This window comes from Mus caroli, chromosome 19 (genome assembly GCF_900094665.2).
Source record: "Mus caroli chromosome 19, CAROLI_EIJ_v1.1, whole genome shotgun sequence".
NCBI classification, from domain to species: Eukaryota; Metazoa; Chordata; class Mammalia; order Rodentia; family Muridae; genus Mus; species Mus caroli.
In genome coordinates, this window is record NC_034588.1 from 43,785,651 (window position 1) to 43,802,941 (window position 17,291).

The 17,291-nt window shown below is 46.5% G+C and overlaps 2 protein-coding genes across 2 annotated transcripts in view; one reads left to right on the forward strand and one right to left on the reverse strand.

Moving 5' to 3' along the window:
* Pdcd11 (programmed cell death 11) overlaps window positions 1-17,291 on the forward strand; it is a 41,507-nt gene that overhangs the window by 16,976 nt on the left and 7,240 nt on the right. The window contains exons 15-25 of the mRNA XM_021151475.1: window positions 84-278; window positions 964-1,134; window positions 2,100-2,319; window positions 3,525-3,674; window positions 4,605-4,720; window positions 7,013-7,581; window positions 8,397-8,459; window positions 11,133-11,238; window positions 13,428-13,517; window positions 13,683-13,785; window positions 14,135-14,312. Coding sequence (XP_021007134.1) covers window positions 84-278; window positions 964-1,134; window positions 2,100-2,319; window positions 3,525-3,674; window positions 4,605-4,720; window positions 7,013-7,581; window positions 8,397-8,459; window positions 11,133-11,238; window positions 13,428-13,517; window positions 13,683-13,785; window positions 14,135-14,312 — 1,961 coding nt within the window. The remainder of the gene's footprint in view (window positions 1-83; window positions 279-963; window positions 1,135-2,099; window positions 2,320-3,524; window positions 3,675-4,604; window positions 4,721-7,012; window positions 7,582-8,396; window positions 8,460-11,132; window positions 11,239-13,427; window positions 13,518-13,682; window positions 13,786-14,134; window positions 14,313-17,291) is intronic.
* Calhm2 (calcium homeostasis modulator family member 2) overlaps window positions 1-17,291 on the reverse strand; it is a 33,740-nt gene that overhangs the window by 2,096 nt on the left and 14,353 nt on the right. The window contains exon 4 of the mRNA XM_021151478.1: window positions 2,833-2,879. Within this exon, the coding sequence (XP_021007137.1) occupies window positions 2,833-2,879 (47 nt within the window). The remainder of the gene's footprint in view (window positions 1-2,832; window positions 2,880-17,291) is intronic.

Consider the following 17,291-nt stretch of genomic DNA (forward strand, 5'->3'; position numbering starts at 1 on the left):
GCTGGCCAGGATGCTGGGATGTGGTGCCTCTGAGCTCTCTGCCTAGGAGAGGTGCTAGTCTTTACCTTTCTGATTCCGAGCAGTTGGTGGATGTGAAGGTTCTGGAGAAGACCAAAACTGGGCTGGAGGTGGCCATCCTGCCCCACAACACCCCTGCTTTCCTCCCCACGCCTCACCTGTCCGACCACACTGCCAATGGCCCACTGTTGCACCACTGGCTCCAGACAGGTGACACCCTTCACCGAGTTCTGTGTCTGAGCCAGAGTGAGAGACACATTGTATCCTTAACTGGTATCTGGGGATGGGGGGAGGCCGTGGCACTTGGATGGGAAATTCTAAGACTAGAACTAGGAGGGGGAAAAAATTCAACTGTTTGAGCTTAAAAAGTGCTTTCATAAGACCGAGTTGATGGTCTGGCCCTGGGAAGCCCGTGGGAAGCACAAGCAGGCCCAATGAGTGCTGCCAGGGACAGGGTGACAGTTGCCAGAAAGGCTCAGAACTGTTCCCTTGTGCTGTCTGTGGGTATGTGTCAGGACCGCACTGCCTTTCCTTACTGACCTTAAGATGAAAACCCTTAGGGCAGCAGGGTAGACTGGGGTTCAACGGGTGGCAAGGCAGGGTCAGTGGAGGGCTGCATTGGCTAACCCTGCTGTTGGAGGTGGACTTGCACTGGCCTTGTTAGCAGACCTCTAGGGATCTGGGGAAGAATTATTAGGAAGGAGTAAAACTGTCTGGCATTGCTTAGCGTCAGTACCTTCTGGAAGGAGGCCCCACTGGAGCTGCAACCTCAGCACTGAGGTAATGCCTGAGAACGTGGCCTCTCCAACCTCTAGTGTGTTGCTCCTGCTGTGGTTCTCTGTCTGGAGAGACCCATGGTAATCACCAAGTCAGTGGAACAGAAATGAGAAATGGAGCAGTAGACGTTTTGTTTCTTTGGGACATTCCTTAATAAGGTTCCTCTAGCTTCTTTGCAGGAAGCCAGCTTTGGTCTCCACAGTAGAAGGTGGCCAGGACCCCAAGAGCCTCTCAGAAATCCAGCCCGGAATGCTGCTCATTGGTTTTGTGAAGTGCATCAAGGAGTATGGCGTGTTCGTCCAGTTCCCCTCAGGTCTCAGTGGACTGTCCCCCAAAACTGTAAGTTCAGTTCTATGCCCAGGGCCTTTGAGGCGAGATCTCAGGCTCCTGGACCTGTGGAGCTGAGAAGCAGCAGGAGACTTTAATGCTGTAAGGAGGTCAAGGGGAACCACTTAACCATGAAGGCCACTGGGGAGCAGTGGGTTGGCCCGTGAGTTGGTCCTCCCACCTGCTCTGTATCCTGGAGAAGGGGCCTCTGTGCCTCTCACACAGCAGAGTTGGGTGGCAGTGGCTTTGATTGATGACTGTTTCCATTGTAAAAAGGACTGAACTTGTGTGTTCAGGGTACATTTTTCTGAATAGCCCAGTGTAGGTTTTAGAGCCTCCTATGGTTTTTAAGGTGTGCAGACGCCAATATATCCCTGGGATTTTCTCTCCTCTTTGCCACTGAATTACAAACTTTTCCGATGGGAAAAGATGCAGACATACTTTAGTGAATCCTCTCATGCCTGCTGAGTAAACCGAGCCCTGGAGGACATGGACATGCATGTCACCACTGAGCGAGCAGCACAGGGCTGACTCCTGCCGTCTCACAGACTGCTCATGACCATTCCCTCGAAACCAGGAGTGCTGGAGCACTCCTAACCTCAGCTCTTAGGAGGCCAGCCTGCTTTGCCTACTGAGACTTGTCTCAAGAAGCAGACAAAGTTTCACTGGCCTGCGTTTCTAAACTTTTGGAAGGGAGGGTTTCATTGCATCCCCTGCCAGAAAAAGGGAAGGATAGAGCGTTGCCCCTGGGTGTGGAGACAAGAACATGTTCCACCCCTTTGGCTTGCCAGTAATGTGCCTTCTATATGGGTGTCATCTCTAAACACTAGATTGCACAGCCAGGGCCTCTCATTTTTTGTGGAAGGGGAATACAACTGTGCTTAGAGAGAGCTGGGAAAATTGTGTGTAGCCCTGCCTGTCTTAACAGACAATGACTTTTTCCCCCACTTTCTACCTACTTTCTACCTACTGTTCAGATCATGAGTGACAAGTTCGTAACCACTCCAAGTGAACACTTTGTGGAGGGTCAGACAGTCGTTGCTAAGGTGACCAATGTGGATGAGTCGAAGCAGAGGATGCTGCTGTCTCTGCGGCTGTCAGACTGCAGTCTGGGGGATTCGGCCAGCACCAGCTTCCTCCTCCTGTGCCAGTGCCTGGAAGAGCTGCAGGGCATTCGCAGCCTCATGAGCAACCAAGGTGGGGCATGTTTAGTGGAGGCAGGGAGCAGAGGATGAGGTCTTTAGTACACCACCAGTGCTTTTATTGTACCTTTGGTTAGGGCGAGTGGGGCTATCTGTAATCTAAAGCAGCTGACATGGTTTGAGGGATGAAGTCTTTGTACCAACCTGGACCATCAAGCATGCTAGGTAGGCACTCTCCTACATCCTCCTGTATTCCCCAACGAGGCTTTCTCAAAGAGAGATGTTCATGAAGTGAGTGCTACGTGTTTATGAAGTGAATACCCGTGCACTACTCAGATTAAGGTGCAGGTCTGCCTGAGTGCCTGACTAGCAGCTGCAGAACCTTGGGTGGCATCCCCAGTACTGCATAACCAGACAGGTGGCATGTGCCTGTAATACCAGTGCTTGGAGGGAAGGGAAGACAGGAGGGTCAGGAGTTCAAAGCTATCCTTGGCTATGTAACAAGTTTGAGGCCATCCTGGGCTGCATGAGACCCTCCAAAATAAAAAGGTAGTGTGCTAGACTACACCTAACATGCACCACCTAAACTGGGTGTAGTGGTCCTCACTTGTAATCCTAAAACCTAAGAGGTGGAGACAGGAAGATCAGGAATTCAAGATCATCCACAGATGCAGCAAGTTCTAATGCAGTCAAGGCTATGGGAGACCCTAGTTTTTGTTTTTGTTTCTTAAAGTCATTATAAGTAAAACTAACTCCCTCTCGCCTCCACAATTATTCTAAAATCAGGATTTCTCGGCATTCTGCAGCAATGGGTTTACACTGTGGATTTACCAGCCGGTTCATTCTCTCCTTTAAATGTTGTTTATTTGTGTGAGCATGCAAGAGGCCTGTGTAGGTCACAGAATAGGGTATGGGAACAAGTTATTTCCTTCCACCATATGATCCCAGGAATTGAACTCAGGTCATCTCACTAGCCTGACACTAAATGATTTTGGTTTTGTGTTGAGTTTGATTTATCTTGTACCTCTGGCCGGCTAGAACTCACTGTGCATAGACCAGGCTGACCTCAAGCTGTGCTGTGACTCAATACATGAACTACCACACCTGGCCCGCCACTGGACAGTTTGTATGCAGTTAGCCCACTCCTTCAGTGTCAGTGATTTGAGTGTTCTCTGCTCTGTGATGCTGTCACATTTCCAGAAGAAGCGACTGCTGAGAGTGTGTCTCACTAACTCCCTGCTTTCTTTGGGTCTTTGGTAGACTCTGTATTGATCCAGACACTGGCTGACATGACCCCGGGGATGGTCCTTGATGCCGTGGTCCATGAGGTGTTAGAAGATGGTTCAGTGGTGTTCAGTAGTGACCCTGTGCCTGACCTGGTCCTGAGAGCCAGCAAATACCACCGGGCAGGTGAGTTTACTCATCACAGATGGCTGGTGAGACCCTGTGCTTCTCCTCCTCTGCTGGATACAGACTTTCCAAGGTTGGGTAGCAGATGAGTTGGTTCAGTTGAGGCATACTTGTATGGATGAAAATCAAGACCATTGATGGCAGGGTAGATGTTTGTGTGTGGACCTTGTGATGGGTAGTGTCAGTGCTCAGCTGAACAGGGCCAAGAATTACCTGGGCCGGCCTCTGGGCGCGCCTAGGGAGTGGGGACATCTTGGCTTGTTAATTTCAGTGGGACGGCGTGGACTGTGCTGCTGGGCTGTGTGAGTAGAGAAAGGGAGCCCGGCAGCAGTGTGCGTCTTCTGCGTTCTGCTGCTTGCCTGGGCGCGGTTTGATCAGTGCTTCCGGTTCCTGCTGACTTGACTCCCCCACCATGATGGACTGAACCTTTCTCTCAGGAGCTGCTGTTGTCAGAGTATTTTATCACAGCATCAAGAAACTAAGATAGACAGGCTGGAGAGATGGCTCAGCCGTTAAGAGCACCAACTGCCCGTCCAGAGGTCCTGAGTTCAATTCCCAGCAACCACATGGTGGCTCACAACCACCTGTAATAGGATCTGATGCCCTCTTCTGGTGTCTCTGAAGAGAGCAGTGGTGTACTCGTACATTAAATAAACAAACAAACAAATACATAAATAAAAACTAAGGTAGAAGAGCCTTTATTGTAGTTGAGTGAAGTTGGGATTTTATGTTATTCCATTGTATAACTTGAGACCCAGCCCAGCCTTAGCTATCTATGTGTGATAGACCACCTTGGTTTCCCTATCTCTGGGCCATGTAGATGTGGTGGATGTCCTATCTTTGTCTTTTGGACTGAGGGGTCCCAGAGAGCTGCCTTCCCTTCCCCTGTTGTCCAAGGCTGATCGTGCTGTGCTTGGCTCTGCACTGTAGGGCAGGAGGTGGAGCCTGGACAGAAGAAGAAGGTCGTGGTTCTACACGTGGACATGTTGAAGTTGGAGGTGCACGTTTCCCTTCACCAGGACTTGGTGAACAGGAAACCTAGAAAGGTAAGCTCACGTCCAAGTCCTATCTCCACCTCCACACCGCTCTCACTGCTCAGAGAACCGTGAGACCGAGTGACTGTGCTCCCCGTTCTGACTAGCGCTTCTCCTGTTTAACTCTTGCCTTGGATAGCCAATAGGGCAGATTTTCGTGCTGGTTCGGGTGACAGACACATCTTATGACCCAGCTGTCCGTAGGGCCAGTCAGCTACTGTGATGAGTGAAGAGAACATAGGTCGGGAGGGGTAGAGCTCAACCATACTGCCTGGTAAATAGTGCCTGGCTCATGTGGCACAGACTGTTTGGCTCCTTCCAGTTTTTATTAGAGGACTGTCTGGGTCTAGTGTTGGTAAATGTATGATGTCATCCACCCCACACCAATCCCGACCTAACTCTTTGGTTTTTCGAGACAAACTGGCTTTGAACTCATTCCTGCCTTGGCCTCTCAAGTACTTTTTTTTTTTTTTAAATAGGAGAAGGCAGAATTTAGATTTTTATTAGAAATAAATGTTGAAAATGTTGTAAGCTAATTTTAAAACCAAATCGGAAATAGTCAGTATGTCTGGGCATCCCGACTTCCAGGCAGCGTGGCCACAGTCTGTCCTGACACCTCTCTGTAAGAGTTGGGCATGGTGATGTAGTCCTTTAATCTACAGAGGCAAGCAGACCTCTTGACTGCCCTGGTCCTCAGAGCTACACACAGAAACCCTGTCTTTAAAAGGATAGGTTTAGGGAAAGCTCGAAATCTGTAGAAGTATTCTTTGGGTAAGGTGTACAGGCTGTGTATTGCTTATTCAAACGAAACGCATGCGGTGAGAAGTGTTGCAAAATTTTCAGGTTTTTTAAAAAAATTTTTTGTTGTTGTTGTTTTTGAACCAAGTTTTCCATCTGTAACACTGGCTCCCTTCCATTTCCTGAGGGACTGAAATTACAAATGTATACCAGCCTGCTAGGCAACATCAGACTCTTTTTTTAAAGATTTTATTTATTTATATGTACAAGTACACTGTAGCTGTACAGGTCACTCCTGTCAGCCCCACTTGCTCAGTCAGTAGTTGCTGGGATTTGAACTCAGGACCTTCAGGAGAGCAGTCAGAGTGCTCTTACCTGCTGAGCCATTTTGCCAGCCTCCAGTTGGTGCTCTTAACCTCTGAGCCATCTCTCCAGCCCAACCTCAGACTCTTGAACTTGGGAATATTTACACAGACATTACTGGTTTGAGTATTCCTAATTCACTAGATCTGAAACCTGCAATCCTAAATCCTAAGTGTGCCTCCTGAAGTCTCATGTACCAGGGGCCTCAAGCATGGCCTTGAACTTTTCCAGTTAGGTATGTTCAGGCTGCACTTGATCATCATCCCAAGCCCCTTTTTATTGTTGGTGGTTATTGTTTTGTGACAGTTTCCCACAGTGTGGTCCAAGCTGGTCTAGAAAGCAAGTGGTCCCGAACTCTCAGGTTGTCTTCCCCTAGCCTTCCAGGTACTGGCATTACAGGAAATGCCAGCATATGCTCACTCTCTGTTGTAGTGTCTCCCGCCTGTCGTACCCGTCAGAGGAAAGCTCAGGCATAGCAGAGCCTGGACACAGTGGGGTTGCGAGACAAGCAGAGCAGAGCACAGCACAGCGCTGTCCGTGGAGAGCGATCAGCACAGTCTCCTTCCTCAGTGGGGGAACAAGCAGTACAGGACTGTGGCCGGATCCATCTGCAGGCCACTGCTGGTCTCCGTGCTGCCATCAGATTCACCATAATAACTCCCAGAGTTCTAGGATGGAACCTGGGGATTTAAATTCAAAACAGCTGAAGCCAGGCATGCTAGCATACCTCTGTAATCCCAGCATGTGGGAGGCTGAGGCAGGAATCTCCTGAGCTCTAGACCACTGTGAATTACATAGCAAAACCTTTGTCTTAAAAAAGAGAACCGCCGGGCGTGGTGGCGCACGCCTTTAATCCCAGCACTCGGGAGGCAGAGGCAGGCGGATTTCTGAGTTCGAGGCCAGCCTGGTCTACAAAGGGNGTTCCAGGANAGCCGGGCTAAAAAAAAAAACCCTTTCCCAAAAAAACCAAAAAAAAAAAAAAAAAAAAAAAATAAAAATAAAAAAGAGAACCAATGCAAGGGGCTTCTGGGGATACTGGGCACTGAGTGTTCAGGGAAGGAAAGCCATGTCTGGAGGGAAAGCTGGTTGCTTACAACCCAGTTCCCTGGGTACCAGAGAGCTGCTTCATACATCGCCACGTGGGTCCATGAGTAGGTAACCCCACTGTGCAGGGAGACTGAATATGACTTTTCCCTTTTCCAGCTGAGAAAAAGCAGCAGACACCAGGGAATCGTGCAGCATCTGGAGGAGTCCTTTGCCGTGGCATCCTTGGTGGAGACTGGCCACCTTGTGGCTTTCTCTCTGATCTCTCACCTCAATGATACCTTCCACTTTGACTCTGAGAAGCTGCGTGTGGGGCAGGGTGTCTGCCTCACCCTCAAGACCACAGAACCAGGAGTGACCGGTCTGATTTTGGCTGTGGAAGGGCCAGCTTCTAAGAGGACCAGGATGCCAGTTCGGAGGGATTCAGAGACAGTTGATGACAAAGGAGAGGAGAAAGAGGAGGAGGAGGAGGAGAAGGAAGAAGAGGACTTGACTGTGAAGGCTAAGAAAAGGCATAGCCTGGCTATTGGGGACAAAGTCACCGGGACCATTAAGGCTGTGAAGGGCACACATGTTGTTGTAACCCTAGCTGATGGCTTCGTTGGCTGTATCCATGCCTCCCGCATCCTAGATGATATCCCAGTGGGCACCTCGCCTACGACCACACTGAAAGCCGGGAAGAAAGTCACTGCGAGAGTGATCGGTGGGCGAGATGTGAAGACATCTAAGTATGAGGTTTGGGGAGATGGGACTGGCTTTGAGGGGACTGTGGCAATTATGGGAAGAATGAGAACATAGGCAGAGATTGCATGTAAATAATATTTTCTCTTAGTTAACTAAAAGGCAATCAGTCAGGATCCTTTAGCGTATATATATATTTAAAAATACTATATAGCAATTAAAGGGTGGATTTACACTTCGACCTGGCTCTGAATTTCAGATTACCTGCCGAGTCATTTCTGTAATTTGTAAAGTGAGAATAATGGTGTAGTCTACCTTGGAAGGACATTGGGGAAACTGACTGAAGTGCATGCCTGCATACAGTATATATCAGCAGTTCTCGTAGGGCATCCTTCATAGCACTTCTTTTATTTGTATTACTTGTGTGTGAGCGCACACATGCATTCACAGGCACACACATACACTGACCCATGCATGGCAGTTATGGCAGGCAGTTAGAAGACAGCTTTTCTCTCCTGCCACCTTGTGTGATCTGAGGAGTGACCTTAGGTGGGTAGCCTGCACACAAGCCATCTTAATGGCCCCTTACTCTAAATTGTATCATATTGAATTTCTTGCTATAACAAGAAAAGGAAGAGTTCAAAATCTGGCCTATGGATAGCATATTAATTTCAAGCATTAAGCACAGGATCTCTAGTAAGTCAAGTCTTTTCCGTGCCTGGTATGATTGATAGTCCATAAAGACCCTCCGCGGACCTCTGTCAGCCTAGTCTGGTGGGGTGAGGTGGGTGGAGCAAAAAGAGGTAGTTATCTGGGATCATCATGTTAACACTGAGAAGTGATTTGATTTCTTTCTCTTTAGGTTTCTCCCAATAAGTCACCCCAGATTTGTTCTGACCATCCTGGAGCTGAGTGTTCGGCCAAGGTGAGGGAAAACCTAGCAATGGTCCTTTCATTCCTAGAGGTATGAAAGTTAAAGTCGGCATAGAGCAGTGGTTCTCAGCCTCTGGGTCATAATGACACTTTGGGGGATGGGGGGGAGCGGTCAAACAACTCTTTCACAGGGGTCATCTAGGACTGTTATGAGGTAGCAACGAAAATAATTCTAGGATTCCACAGCATGAGGAACTATATTAAAGGGTTGAAAATCACTGGCATAGAGGCTCATACCCAAAACCCTAGCACTTGAGAGGCTGAGGCAGGAAGATTGCCGTAAATTGAAGGCCAGGCCAGGCTGTAGAATAGAATGTCAACACTGTTTGCAGGTGCGCTAGTGTTTAACAAAAGGAACCTTTCTGTCTCAGCCCAGTTTTCTAGAACTCAGTAATTCCTGAAATAAATAGCTATCCAAGAATACATATGCTTTCAGCGTGGGTAGCTTGAGTGCATGGTGACAGCTGAGGTGACAGCTGAGGCAGAACTGTAGGTTATCTGGTGAGTTCTGCAGAGTAACACTGTAAGAGATTTGACTGGTCCCCACAGTGAGTTCTCCTGTTCTCATATGGTAACCATTTTGACCCTGCTCCTTTCTGTTTCCTCCACAAAAGACTCCAACCTTTTCGGGTTTAGGGTCATCATCAGTAAACCATGCTGAGGACACGTGACTATAAGAACGCCATGTAGGGGCAGCCTGAGGTCTGGCAGGTTGGCATTCTCATAGCAGGAGATGTCATGGAAAGACTTGGAATAGCTTCGCAGTAGTGTCTGGTCAGCAGCCTAAGGGATCAGTTTCTGGGGGGCCTGTGCCTGCCATGGGGTTATTTCTGGGGTGTTGAGTTCTATTTGCTAGCCATGTTTTGTTTTGTTTTGTTTTTTAAGATTTATTTATTGTTATATGTAAGTACACTGTAGCTGTCTTCAGACACCAGAAGAGGGCATCAGATTCTATTACGGATGGTTGTGAGCCACCATGTGGATGCTGGGAATTGAACTCAGGACCTTCAGAAGAGCAGTCAGTGCCCTTAACCACTGAGCCATCTCTCCAGCCCAGCTAGCCGTGTTTTTGAAACTTCAGATTCAGCACATTAATTTTAGATTATTAGTATATTTGGTACAAGGACCATATATCATTTTTTCTTTACTGTACTTTCCTTAGTTTTACAGGTTGTTGGGGTTTTGTTTTGTTTTGCTTTTTGCTTTTTAAATATTTATGTAGTCTACAGTCTTCATGAAAAATGAAGCCCATGCCTGTGACTCTAGTGCCGTGTCTTTCCCTTTGCACTGGAAGGTCATATCTTTTAGTTAGCAACCTTTTTTTATTTTCTTCCCCTCCTTCAGTATTTTGAGATAGGGTTTCTCTGTGTAGCCTTAGCTGGTCTAGAACTCGCACTGTAGACCAGACTGTCCTTGAATAAAGAACTCAGAGATCTAGCTGCTACTGCCTCCCAAGTGCCAGGATTAAAGGTGCTGTGCCTGCCACTGCCTGGCTTAATATATTTTTCTGTTTTCTTTCGTTTAAGTCTGGCTTTTATTAATGTTTTCTCTGCTTTTGCCCTCTGTGAGCTTTCTGTGTGTGGCAGGACTGGGGTAAAGTTTGTTGCATTTAAAAATACGTTTCCAATGGATGGTTGTTGCACAGAGGCAGACTTCTTATCTAGGGCATGCAAGAGCACCGCTGAAAAGAAATTCGGAAGGATATCTGCGTCAGTTTAAATAGCAGCCATTTAATCCTCTCATTCTCCAAGGGTGGTTTACATTTGGGCTTGTTTCTGATCTTCGTAAAAATTGCAGAAAACGTCTTACAGTGCCACAGCAAACAACATTGAACTCACTCCCCTGTGCTCACGTGTAAGCATTTCTCTGGTATGGCGTTACTGAGTCAGAATAGTCTCTCCATTCACTAGCACATACAGCCATATTTTGCATTTTTAATAGCACCACTGTACAGGTGTGTGGATGAGTCTTGTTTTAGAAACCATCTGAGTGAGTAAGTTGGGCTAGCAAGTCTTCCTTTCTTACAATTCTTTTTATTTAGTCATTTGTGGATTGACACCTTTCAGACCACATGTTCTTGCATGTCTGAAAATAAGTTGATAATGGCAGCTTAGCAGAGGCTTTGAGTTAAGCTCTGACTTCAGCTCCTGGCTCGGCAGCAGACAGTCAAGTTACTGTCTACGCTTAATTCACACATGGGGTTGTTTGTAAGAGCATTTCTGCAAACCAAAGCAACAGCTAAAGTAAAGAATGAAAACAATTTGTTTGTTTGTTGTTTGCTTGCTTGCTTATTTGTTTTTGAGACAAGGTTTCTCTGTGCCCTGGCTGTCCTCAAATGAACTTACTCTGTTGGCCAGGCTGGCCTTGAACTCCAGTAGATCCACCTGCCTCTGCCTCTCGAGTAGTGGCATTAAAGGCATGCACCACCACATCCAGCCCAAACTATGTGTGTGAAACATGAACTAGTGTGTCCCTAGTTTATTCACAGATTAATGACTCAGAAGAGATGATTGGTCCCAGATTGATCATCGAGAAGATTCCCCTTTAACGAGCGAGATTGTCCATGAGAGTAAAAATAGCTGAGTCCCTCACGGCCACTTGAGGGAGGTCTTTGAAGTTAGAGTCTCCTCAGTGGTTGGCTTACTCTGTTGTGATTTTTTTTCAGTGAGTTGAAGGGTAGCTACAGTGCTCTTAATACTCACTCTGTGAGCCCCGTGGAGAAGATCAGGCAGTACCAGGCTGGGCAGACTGTGACCTGCTTCTTCAAGAAGGTGAGTAGTTGCTGCCCTCACTGTAGGCTTGACCCGCCTTCAGAGCTCTCAGAGCAAACTGGGCAAAACTGGAGTCAGAGCCTCTGCACTGGGCATTCGGAGTCTGTCCTTACTGCCACGTAGGGCTGTGGGTAGTGATACCTGGCCTCTGCCCTGAAAAGCCTGTCTCTAGGTGAGCTGAAAATAAAGGAGTGGTGGCGGGGAGCAGACATGCGTACCTCCACTAGTCTCCCTTCTATGCCTTCCTGCCTCTGGTCACTGACTCCAACGAGCTATCTTTCCAACCTTTGAGGATATATCTGTTCATCTGAAAGTCTGAACTCAGTAAACACCAAAAATGTAATACAGAGTTGGAGGCGTGGCTTGGCAGTTAAGAGCATTTGCTTTTCCAGAGGACCCAGGTTCAGTTCCCAGCTCCCACCTGATTGCTTACAACTGTCTGTTAACTGCAGTTCTGGATGTCCATTCAGCATCCTTTTCTAACCTCCCCGAGCACCAGGCATACACATGCTACACATACATACATGCAGGCAAAACACTCACACATAAAATAAAAAATAAACAAATCTTTAAAGCTATGTAATATAGAAGAAAAGGTTTAAAGGACCAAAAATATCAAAGACCATTAGAAAGGCAGCATGGAAGTTTCAGGATGAGTACAGACAATGCCAGAAGAACCAGCAATGCATTGGTTGAGACTGAGTAGACAGGTTGGTATGGTGGCCGCCAGAGTCCAAACTCTGACAATAGGCAAAGTGACCTCCTTTGGGCTGGATGTGGTGGTGCATGCCTTTAATGCCAGTTGATGGCCTGAGTGGTTAAGTCAGGAGATGTAATATTAACCTAGGGGTGTCTGCGTTTATGGATGGACAAATTAAAGCACGAGTTGAGGCACTAGATGGCTGACTGCAGCTGTCTAGTGGGAGATGTGGTGAGCAGCAGCGGACCTGACCTCAGCATAGAGCTGCTGCAGGGCCAGACTGCTCCCTGGGCACAGGCATGGCCGTGGCTGAGCAGGATGAGCTGTCTCAGGGCTGACTTACCTCTCCACGGTTTCCCTTTGACATGCATGCTGTGTGCTAGACCGTGAATGCTTCCTAGCCCTCTCTAAATGCATTAGGAAAAGCCAGTCTTTCTCTACTGTTTGGGTTTTTTGGTCTGGTTTGGTTTTGGTTTTATTTTGTTTTTTGAGACAGGGTTCTACACCTTGGCTGGTCTATAACTCACTATATAGACCAGGCTGGCCTTGAACTCAGAGATACCCCTGCTTGCCTCCCAAGTGCAAGTATTAAAATCATACCTGGCATGAAATCTTTCATTGTCAGTCTCTTCCGTAATCTTTCTGGCATGTCAGTGATGTTTATCCTTTTAGTCGCCTGGGACGTTCATAATCTCAGAAGATTTAACACAGCATACGAGGTTGTTCATGATCTGTTTGCACAGTTCATATTCCAGTCACCATGACAACCATCTTTGGTTTTCCTCCTATCTGTATCATGCTGGTTCCTGTGCCTGGTTTGTCTATTTTCCTTCTGCCTAGTGCCCTTTTAAGAGTCAGCATCTAGGGGCTGGAGAGACGGCTCAGCAGTTAGAAGCACCATCTGCTCATCCAGAGGCCCTGAGTTCAGTTCCCAGCAACCACATGGTGGCTCACAACCGCTGGGGTCTGATGCTATCCTTTGGCATGCAAATGTACATGCAGATTGAGCACTCATATACATTAAATAAATAAATCTTTAAAAAAAAAAAGTCGGCTGGGCGTGGCAGCGTATGCCTTTGATCCCAGCACTTGGGAGGCAGAGGCAGGCGAACTTCTGAGTTTGAGGCCAGCCTGGTCTACAGAGTGAACTCCAGGACAGCCAGGGCTACACAGAGAAACCCTGTCTCGAAAAAAAAAAAAAAAAAAAAAAAAAAAAAAAAAGTCAGCATCTGCCCTCTCATGTGCTAGTTGGTAGCCAGTATATCCCTGCAGCATGCAGCACTTCTGTATGCTGTGAGACACTATTTATTTATGTACGAATTGATTGAAGCTATGAGATGTGGAGGTGGGCAGCGCCTCGGCATGGATTCCTGTCCCTTGGAGAAATGAGGGGTTTTGACCTCTTCATCCTTTTCAGTGTTCCCAAGAGAGTGCATTTTAGTTTTGGGCCAGCCAGGGGTGCTCTTACATCTGCCCTGTCCCTCCACAGTACAACGTGATGAAGAAGTGGCTTGAAGTGGACATTGGACCAGACATCCGAGGGAGAATTCCCTTGTTGCTCACTTCCCTCAGCTTCAAGGTCAGTGTCTGGAGAGAAGATTCAAGAGTTTACATGGGTTATATGGGGTACCTGAGTAAGTACGGGGTCTGGTGGGTTAGGAGGCAGAGACTTAAATGTTTTATTTTTTGATAAATGACAAACCTTTATGGGAACATTTAGAACTTTTTTTTTTAATCCTTTCAGGTTCTGAAACACCCAGACAAGAAGTTCAAGATTGGGCAGGCCATCGAGGCCACCGTTGTTGACCCAGACGTCCCCAGGGCTTTCTTATGTCTGTCACTCATAGGTGTGGAAAGATGTGGTACCTGGTCAGAGAGAGGCTGGGGTGGGAGGCTTCAGTTACCACCAGGATTAGAGACCTTCAGTGTCAGGAAGCCAGGACAGAGCATTCTAGGAGACAGTGTATTTGTTTGGTTCTGGTTTGCTCTTGGGCTTTGTTCTCCGGCTTGTGTGAGTCTATCGCTCTCTTAGGTCTCCTTTTTCTAAACTTGGTTTTCTCGGGTCCTTTGGAAGGGATTATCTGTCTCATGGTCGTGGGTTCAAGCTGTGATGAGCCTACTCAAGTCTGGGTGCACCTCTGGGTTGACAGGCCATAGTCGGCCAGACTGCCAGCAGCTGTCTCCACTTCCCACCAGGACCTTACAGACTTGAAGAAGGTGAAGTGGCCATGGGCCGAGTGATGAAGGTGGTACCCAACAGGGGACTGACCGTCTCCTTCCCTTTTGGGAAGGTAGGGAAAGTCAGTATGTTTCACCTGAGCGACTCGTACTCCGAGGCACCCCTGGAGGACTTCTGCCCCCAGAAGATTGTCAGGTGAGCCAGAGAGTTCTTCTTTGCCTAAGTATGAAATTGGTGGGATTTTCTTTTAACTGAATGTGATATGGGTGTGTGTGTGATTTTAGTCTTCCCCCAACCCTGAAAAACTTAACAGGTTTACACAGTTAAAATTGCTACTAAGTTGAACTGCCAAAGTCTTTTCACTGTAACGTCCTGTGTTTATTAATTTCACCCAGAGATGGAAATGGAAAAGCTGCTAATCCCTGATTTCTGTCCCTGTCCTCCTGCCGTCACATACTTAGGTACCTTCTGACTCCATAGGGAAAAATATCACTAGCTTTAGAACTACTGATGGCAGGAAGAGAGAGGACAACAACATTGAAGATGAGTGCTTCTGTGCATCACAGGATGTGTGTGTAGGGCAGAGGACGTGTGTGGGAATTGGTCTCTACTTCTGTCTTGTGGTCTTGGGGCCTGACTTATTTCACCTGTACCCTTCAGACCACTGAGTCACCTCTCTGGCCCCCAGAGCTGATTCTCAAGCATATTCTTCATGCATGCAAAGTGCTGGCTAGGTATCTTTTGACATAAATATTGATAGTTCTGTGTGGATAGTGTACAAGGTGATGTCCTGCAGAAAGCCAGTCAGATAGGCCTAACTTGCTTCCTCTGAATAAAGAAGTGGACTTGGTTGCATCTAATGTCACATAGCGTGTCCATTGTTTCTGTGACAATTCACTTTCTTCGCTCTGCCGATAGAGGGTGCACTCTTGCAAGCGTCTGTAGTGGCTAGTTTCTCCTATGTGTGAATTTGTCAGCCGTCGGCTTTACAGGAACCAAGGCATAGAGTCCTCTGTACTTTCCCGTTTTCTCCTTGAGCTGGAGCCCAAGAGCCAGGGGTGGGAGAGCAGCCCGGGCATAGCTTCTTCTGAGAACAGGACTAGTTTAAACTTTTGTTAGCATACAAAATAATGGATATCATTATGGTATTTTCACACATCAAATCATTGTACCTTGCTGATACAGTCATCCTCCCATTACCTTCTCCATCTCTCCTCCATGACTGCCCTGAGACAATTCCTTCCCGCCCCATAGTCTCCCTTCTGCTTCCCTGTTATGGGGTCAGTTAAATCTAGATTCTGCATATAAGAAATGTGTAGCCCCCTATACGTCCACCCAACTCCAATTACAGCCTTTTGTTCTTCCGTCTATCCTTTTATGTTTTACTTTATCTTATTATGCATATGTGTGTTGTCCCTGCATGTGTCTCTGTGAACCACATGGGTGCCCAGTACTACAGAAGCCAAAAGAGGACATTGGATCCCCTGGAACTGGAGTTACGGGTGCTTGTGAGCTTGCACGTGGTGCTGGGTACTCAGAACCAGTGCTTATAGTCGCTGAGCTAGGTTATCGTTTTTCTCTTCTTCCCCTACAGTCCCTTCCCCTTCCCCTCTCATGTCCTCTGTGGGTGTGTCTGTGGGTGGGTGTGTGCCCATGCACATACATGGAGGAAGTGTGACCCTATCTTTCTGAGTCTGGTTTATCATAATGAGCCCCAGGTTCACCCATTTTCCTATAAATGATGTAATTCCTTATAATTAAGATTACACTCTGTGTGTATATGTCATTTTTCTTTATCCATTCTCCTGTTGATACACATCTTAAGTTTAAACCTGTTTTGTGGCTTTTGTTTTGTTTTTTACTGGAAGGAAAACCTCAAATATATAAATAAGTTTCTGTTTCTTCGCCTGCCTGCTTTTGCCATATATACTTTGGCCTCTAATCTTTCCAGACTTAAACACAGATGTGGGTATAATTTCATTTCCTTTAGTATTAGAACCTCACTTTATATATTATTTGCAACTTGCTTTTCTCTCAGACCAGTATATCATGAATTTCTCCTTCATGCTAATATCTTGTTCTTTCACCTTATTTTTAGTATTTATTTGTACTACAGCATTTTTATCTAACCTTATTTGATCAGTTCTCACTGATAGACAGTAAAGTTGAAATGCCTGCCTTTTGTGCATGTTTGGATTATTGTACAAGTTTGAAATACATTTATAGAAGTAAATTTAATGGACCAATTGATGTTAAATATTTTACAAAATTTTCTTTCACTTATAGTCCCCTAACTGTGGTGGCCAACTTCCCTCTTCTTCCTTGTTAGGACTGTAAGACTGGATTGGTTTGTTTTGGCTTGTTTTATATGTATGAGGCCTGTGTGTATGTGCGTGTACCATTTGGGTGCCTGGTGCCCTCAGTAGCCACAAGAGGACATTGGATTCCTGGAACCAGAGTTCCACCTTGTGAATACTAGGAATCAAACCCAAATTCTCTGAAAGAATCGCCAATAATCTTAACTGCTGAGCCTTTTTTTCTCCAGCCCAGACTGGATAAGCTTAATTTTTATTTTAGTCATGGAATAGGCAAAGGTTGATCTTTCATTTTAATTTACATATTTTTTTTAGTTAGACTTTTAAAAATATTTATTTTCTATGTATGTCAGTGTGCATGCAGTGCCTGTGGAGGCTAGAAGAGGGTGCTGGAATTGGAACTGGAGCTATACAGTTGCTCTATAGGTGCTCAGAACCACACTGGGGTACCCTGCAAGAACAGGCAGTACTCTTACTGCTGAGCCGCCTCTAGTCTCTTAGTTTGCATCTCTTATATTGTCTCTTTATGTTTTTTCCTGTGCTCTTGTTTTCCAAGCCAATTGCTTGTATTTATTTGAAACGTTTATATTTTTAATTAAAAAAAGCATCTGTACATGTTTTTTTTTAAAGGATAGCAACCTTGGGGGTGCAGACTCTATAAACAGTTTCAGGCGCCCACAGATAAACCTGGGCCGGAATTATCTGTGATTGGTTGGTTTTGAGCTGAGTTTTATATGGGCTGGCCTCAGACTTGTCATCCTCCTTAAAGGATCTAGGAGTTCTAGGTTCTAGGAGTACAACTTACACCACAAGCCCCACTCTTAGTTCTAAGACCATTTTTGTAGCCTGAGAAAAGTGG